A 6,893-nucleotide genomic window follows, 5' to 3' on the forward strand; every position below is an offset into this window, starting at 1 on the left:
CTGGAGCCTAGGCTTGGCATTAATTCTTACCTGGAGGAGGCTGAAGTGACTCCAGGTTTGGTATAATCTTCACATCTTGTCTGAAGACGTCAGAGTGACTCAATCTGGGCGTCTTATCTGTATGTGCTGGATGTGGTCAGCATCCAGGCATTTGGCTGACTTAACAGATCTTCCCCCTCATCGTGGAGCTGCCATGTGGGATGTTACAACCAAGTCATGCTGCCTGCCGAGAAAGGCAGCTACCGTGCGTTTGGCAATCTGGAGGGAGGCCATGAGAAGAGATGACCTGTTTTCTTTAACTAAAAGCTGAGCTACCCTGCACCTTCCCGGGACTGCACACCATGAGCGAGTGCGCTGGACTGCAGAACGACCTGGAGCACTTACCTCTCCGCTTTGGAGATAACGACCAAGAAATAAGACCCTCTTCATTCAAGCTGCTTTTGAAAGGGAGGGTGTCCTCTCCCTGCTGTAGGGATGGCTGCCCATTTTCCAGCTGCCGCCCGTCACAGAGGGCAGGCCACGCACATCTGGAAAACCCTTGGCCATCTATTACTTGAGTCCCTCAAGGGTAGGACAACCCTTGGGCAACTGTGACTTGAGTCCCTCAAGGGTAGGACAGCCCTTGGGCAACCGTGACTTGAGTCCCTCAAGGGTAGGACAGCCCTTGGGCAACCGTGACTTGAGTCCCTCAAGGGTAGGACAGCCCTTGGGCAACCGTGACTTGAGTCCCTCAAGGGTAGGACAGCCCTTGGCCAACCGTGACTTGAGTCCCTCAAGGGTAGGACAACCCTTGGCCAACCGTGACTTGAGTCCCTCAAGGGTAGGACAACCCTTGGCCAACTATTACTTGAGTCCCTCAAGGGTTGGACAGCCCTTGGCCAACCGTGACTTGAGTCCCTCAAGGGTAATGTTCTCCACTCCCCTATGCCCCGTTCTGTGAAGAGACTGTGGTGTCAAGCAGCCTCTGTCTCGGGGACAGTCAATGGCATTTAGGTTTCTGGTTTCTCTGGTGGCTTTTGAAAGTGATTCTCTGGGCTGGTTTTTCAAACGCTGTGAAGTGTCTGTGGCTGAAGGCTGATACTTTCAAACAACATTTAGTTGCACAAGTCTTATGGGCGACTGTGAAAACTCAAACACACATGTAGATTCCACTTTGGAAGCTTAAATATAGTATCATATTGGACTGCTGAAATGCTTAGAAGGCTTTAAAATATATTTCCCTTGACATTTATTGATGATTTTCAGGAACTAAGCACTAGGAAAATACTGGGTTTTTTCTTAAATTTCATACATACGAAATGTATGAAATTTCATTTCATACATTTCATACATACATACGAAAATGTATATTTGATTAATGAGACCCAGAAGACATCTGCAAGATGTCTTTCCTACTTCTTAGCCAGATAGCTTCTGAACGAAACCAAACATTACTGTTTTCTAGAACTAAAAATTACTGTTTTCTAGTTTGAAGCAGCAGCTGTTGTCTTAAAAATACATTTTTCTAAAGTGAATTTGGTCAGCACCCCTTCTCTCCCCCATGCCAAATTTACTGTGGTCAAAGATGTGGGCACAGATGCCATAAGCTCTTAAAGCACATTTCATAAACAGCAAGACTTTAACTGTTATTACTTAAGAAAGCATCAGAGCGTCTTCTACCTTTTAGTTGCCCCTTATTTTAAAATGATCAAGTACGATGAACTCAGCCTGATCATTTACCTACCAACCTAAGTAAAAAAAAATTAACAAGTCACTGTTATCTCTGCCTGCATTTCTCTGCTATTTCTCTGTCTTCAGCCATCATTACCACACCTAGTGCCCGAAGCGTCCTTTCAGTCCTCTGCAGGTTCGGCAGTCCCTGTGGCCATCTGAAAAGCACAAGGAAGGAGCTTGGACATCCTTGTTCTCTTGCTCATTCCACTCCGGTGCTCAGTAGCTGGTTATCTCAGGTTCTGGGAGACACATTTTGCAGGAATGTGGCCTAGAAGAAGGCCCTTCCATCCCAACTGATGCTCTTAGGAAAGGAACTAAGCACCTCCTTTCCAGATAAAAAAGAAATGCTGACCGTTGTTAAATGTTAATGTGTGGTATTTTCGCTCTGCATGGGGAAACTGTCTCTTGGAAAGCCCTCAGCAATTTTCCACTTAAGAGGGAGATTTGGGGTGTGCTTGGGGGAATTGTGAAAGTCTCATTCTAGTTGGTTTTCACCAAAATGCTTGCCTGACATCGAGTGTCAGTGCAAAAGATCCAGATCCAGACAAACTGCGAAATCGTTAAGAACAGATAGAAAGGTGGGAGGAGGGAAGAACATGACTACATCATTGTAAAACATATTTTTCCAGATGCCATAAAGATATGAGAGTCCACTTACTCATTGAGACCTGTTTCAATGCTCTTGCTCTTTTATTCTCTTCTGCATTGCAAAGCGTATTTCTGGGTGGAGTCAACAATTTGGCAAAAATTGTTAACCGCACCAAGCTGATGAAGACAGTAAATTTGTTTCCTCTTCACGCCCTTGTAGACCCAGCCCACCTCCAGAAACAGATAAAAGGGAATGCCTGAAGCTGTGGAGCCAGAGAAGACTGTGCACACTTCTCTCTGCATTCATCCCTCAGCAGCACAGCTCCGTTGGCCTTTCTGCTGTCCTCAACTCTGCTTGGAAGAAACAGCCATGTCTCGGCAGTCAATCTGTAGAAGCTTTGGAGGCGGAAGCAAAAGGGGATACAGCTCTTGCTCTGCCATCGGTGGTGGCTTTGGAGGAAGTGGGGGCAGAAGCAGGATCAGCTATAGCTCGTTCTCCACATCCAGGGGAACTGGAGGCAGCGGACGTTGTGGAGGTTTTAGCAGCAGGAGCCTCCATAACATGGGTGGCAGCGGAAGAATTTCCATAGGTGGCTCTTATGGCGGTGGATACGGATGTAGAATTGGTGGCTTTGGTGGAGGCTATGGAGGAGGATTTGGCAGCATTGGAGGAGGTGTCATTGGTGGAGGAATAGGCAGCTTTGGTGGTCCTGTGAGAGGTGGTCCTGGGTTCCCTGGAGGCATCCAGCCGGTGCAGGTTGACCCAACCCTCCTGCGGCCGGTCCATGTTGATATTGATCCTCAGATCCAACAAGTGAAGTGCCAGGAGAAGGAACAGATCAAGACTCTTAACAATCAGTTTGCCTCTTTCATTGACAAGGTGAGAGGCTGGAACTGTATTTTCTTGGGAATGGGGACTCTGAGGAACTTTCCTGTGCTGTGGAGAGAGAAATATTGTCCTTTTCAGCTCAGTGTTGGCAGGTCTGGAAGGCTGGTAGTGTTTTCAGTGAGTGCTACTACGGAAATGAAAAATTTTACATCCACAGAGAAACCGAAGGACTTTCTATAGATTTGGTTGATCCAAATTCTTCCTTAGCTTTTCTCACTAGTGTTCTCTGTGCAGTCAGGCCGGAGTGATTATGATATACTTAGTTATCCTAAGCAGTTCTTTAAGTCTGTCCTTTTTCAAGGATAGATTTGTCTCGAGGAACTTAGAACTCTCGAGGAATGAGCTTTCAAGTAATTCCTGGCTGTTCCTTATTTCATTTCAAGTACAGATGAATATTCTTTAGACTGTCTGCACTGGGAGAACATTGGGTATAAACGCGCTTCATAGTTTTTAAAATATATGACATATGTATTGAATACTTCTTGTATCTGATAAGAGGAATGTTCTCTGATATTGAGACATGGGATTTCATTCACTGGAAGGTAAAAAATTATGTGATGCTTCTGCAAATTAATGAGGGTCAAAATTGGCAATGAGAAATGGCAATAATCTGTAAATCTGGAATGTAATCATTCCAACAGAGAATAAAAAAAGAGCAGAAATGTAGGAGTAGAAAAGAGGAGAAATTCAAGGATAATTGAAAAAAGAGGAGAATGAAAGGAGGAATCTTCTTCTTGGAAAACTGGCTTTCAACTAGACACAGTCCTGTTGGGTATTTGGGAAATGATTCCCTTGGCCTCCCAAATAAGCAGGAGGTTTGCACAGTGTGATGTCTCCCCGGGTGAATATCTCACACACCTCTTGGTGGGCTTTCAGGTCCGCTTCCTGGAGCAACAGAACAAGGTCCTCTCCACCAAGTGGGAGCTCCTCCAACAGCAAGGGCCTTCGGGGCCAAGGAAGAACCTTGATGTCATCTTTGAAAACTACATCCAGAACCTGAGGAGGAGGCTAGATTCTCTCCTGGGACAGAGGGGACAGCTGGAGTCAGAGCTGCAGAACATGCGGCAATACGTTGAGGAGTACAAAACCAAGTAAGTGCAGTGACAGACTAAGGAAGAAGGGAGCACCCAGACAGGAGAGCTAAGACACCTTGGAGATTTCCACGCTGTCTTCCCTCTGCAGAAATGGGACTGAGGTTGCCATGGAGGGAAGGGGGGTGCCACTCCTTGACTGATGAGCAGTCCAAGAGACTCACCTTGTCTTGTCCCCTTCAACAGGTACGAAGAAGAAATCAACAGGCGGACCGCTGCTGAGAACGAGTTTGTGGTGCTCAAGAAGGTGAGTCACAGAGGCACCAGGAGAGAGGGGGTGTGGGGGCACAGGACGCAAAGACATTGGAAGGAGGCAGCACCAAGGCGAGCAGCTTCCAACAGGAGGCATTGGCTGCCAACAGCTCTTTGGGGACGGGATGAAGCTGTTGTCCACCTGTGTGATCTTTCCTTTAGGATGTGGACTGTGCCTACATGACTAAAGTAGAGTTGGAAGCCAAGGTGGGAGCTCTGACTGACGAAATCAACTTCCTGAGGTGCATCTACGAGGAGGTAAGAGCTCTCCCTTCCCCTGGGCTGGCTGGAGTTGCAATGAGGCGTGCGGTGGCCAAAGACAGCGAGGCTGGGCTGGGTGCCCATGTGGATTTGGTCTGGAGAGGCTGCCTGGAGCTGCTGCCCTTTTCTCCCCTCCGCAGATGGTCAGGCTAACTCAGGTCTTGGTTGCAGGAACTGGCTCAGATGCAGACAATCAGCCGGGACCTGTCCGTGGTGGTGTCTATGGACAACAACCGGCACCTGGATCTGGACAGCATCATCGAGGAGGTCAGGCGTCAGTATGAGCAGATTGCGCAGAATAGCCGGGCTGAAGCTGAGGCTTGGTACCAGAGCCGGGTGAGTTGGGAAGCAGTCAAGGCACCCGGCACAGGCTCTGCTGCTGGCTGCCTCCCTTGACACAGAGCAAGGGAATTGCCTGAGTTCTTGGTAGCTTGTGTCACTGACGGGTTGCTTTGTCTCCGTGCCGTCAGTACGAAGAGCTGCAGAACACTGCTGGAAGGCATGGGGACAGCCTCCGCAACACCAAGATAGAGATCCAAGAGCTGACCAGGAACGTCCAGAGGCTGCGGGCTGAGATTGAGAACGTGAAGAAGCAGGTAGGGCTTCCTCAGCATCTCGTTGCGTGATGGCATCAGGCTGGGTCGTGACCGAGCTGGGTCCTGTGCTAAGGGCAGTGCGAGGGAAACGTAGCCATTGAAATTCAAGTCCTTTGGAGGAGGTTGATGGGTCCTGCCTATTTTCCACCCAGTTTGTGCTCTGAGGGCTGCTCCAGTGGAGCGTGTGCAGAAGGGGACTAAGAAAGTGCTTTTCTCTTTTCTTCCTCAGAACCAGCAGCTGCAGGCAGCTATTGCTGAGGCCGAGGAACGGGGTGAGATGGCCCTCAAGGATGCCAGGAGGAAACTGGAAGAGCTGGAATGTGCCCTGAGCAAAGACAAGGAGGAGCTGGCTCGCTTGCTGAAGGAGTACCAGGAGCTGCTGAACATCAAGATTGCTCTGGATGTTGAGATTGCCATGTACAGGAAGCTGCTGGAGGGAGAGGAGAACAGGTGAGACCTGCTCTCAGGTTGGCCTGACCAAGGTACTGTCTCTCCTTGGGATAGACTGAGGTTTAATCATCCCTCACTACCCATTTAATGTTGGAATTTTATTTACTTCCATTTTTTCCCCAAGTTTTTAAGCCCAAAATAGAAACAAGGTCCCCACAGGGAATATTTCTCAGTGGTTTTGACTGATGTTAAATGAAACAGGAAATAAAAAGAATACTTGGGAAATTGCATGGAGCTTAATTGCTTTCTATTATATTAGGTTTACAACTTGTGTTCCTTTCCCTATACAGGCTCTGTGGAGATAACCCGTCCAACGTAAATGTCTGTAAGTATCTGCACATCGTCTTCTCTGCAGAATGGCTTTTACCCTGGGTTTCGTGAGGATTCCCAGGTGGGAGGTGTCGCTTGATGTACAGTGAGCCTGTCCTTCTCTTGCAGCTGTGGTAGGCAGAACCACCATTGCTGGAGGCAGAGCTGGTGGCTTTGGAGCCGGCAGTGGCATGGGAGGAGGAGCATGTGTGGTCGGAGGAGGAAGCATCATTGGAGGCAGTTGTGGTGTGGGAGGAGGAATAGTCAGCGGTGGCTTCTCTTCTGGAAGTGGAAGAATGTGCAGCTCTGGCGGTGGCAACTTCATCGGAGGGGGTGGATCCTCCTCTGTGCGCAGATGTGTCACAACCACAACGGTCAAATCTTCAGGTGTAAAATACTGAGCCCTGACCTCAGTCCCTCCAAGGAAAGAAGCATCTTTTCCTTTCTCCAGCCAGTAGCACAGCCCCTTCCATCCTGAACCGGTATCCAGCAAAGAAAGGAACCGTTTCCCTTATAGCTCACAACCTCCTTAAATCACCCTGCCCAAGGGGAGATTTGCAGCAAAACACCATCCTGTTGGCAGACCCTGGCTCCTCTCTGAGCTCCACCAGTCTCCAAGGATGAAAGATCTCCCTTGTGGGTACCAGGGACTGCAGAGCTCATCCGAGCATCTTTCGCTGCGCTTCTCGCTGCTACCCCCAGCTGCTGCGCTGGCTGAGGAGGAACATGTATAAAACTGCTCTT

General features: G+C 48.7%; 1 protein-coding gene across 1 annotated transcript; it reads left to right on the top strand.

The window, feature by feature from the left end:
- Window positions 1-2,671: 2,671 nt before the first annotated feature.
- LOC140644374 (keratin, type II cytoskeletal 6A-like) lies at window positions 2,672-6,550 on the top strand. The gene is made up of 9 exons (XM_072847148.1): window positions 2,672-3,181; window positions 4,067-4,281; window positions 4,468-4,528; window positions 4,696-4,791; window positions 4,966-5,130; window positions 5,265-5,390; window positions 5,620-5,840; window positions 6,131-6,165; window positions 6,279-6,550. Exons 1-9 carry the CDS (start codon window positions 2,672-2,674, stop codon window positions 6,548-6,550), a joined length of 1,701 nt encoding a protein of 566 aa, XP_072703249.1.
- The last annotated feature ends 343 nt before the right edge of the window (window positions 6,551-6,893 follow it).

This window comes from Ciconia boyciana, chromosome 27 (genome assembly GCF_034638445.1).
Source record: "Ciconia boyciana chromosome 27, ASM3463844v1, whole genome shotgun sequence".
In the NCBI taxonomy this organism is placed as follows: domain Eukaryota; kingdom Metazoa; phylum Chordata; class Aves; order Ciconiiformes; family Ciconiidae; genus Ciconia; species Ciconia boyciana.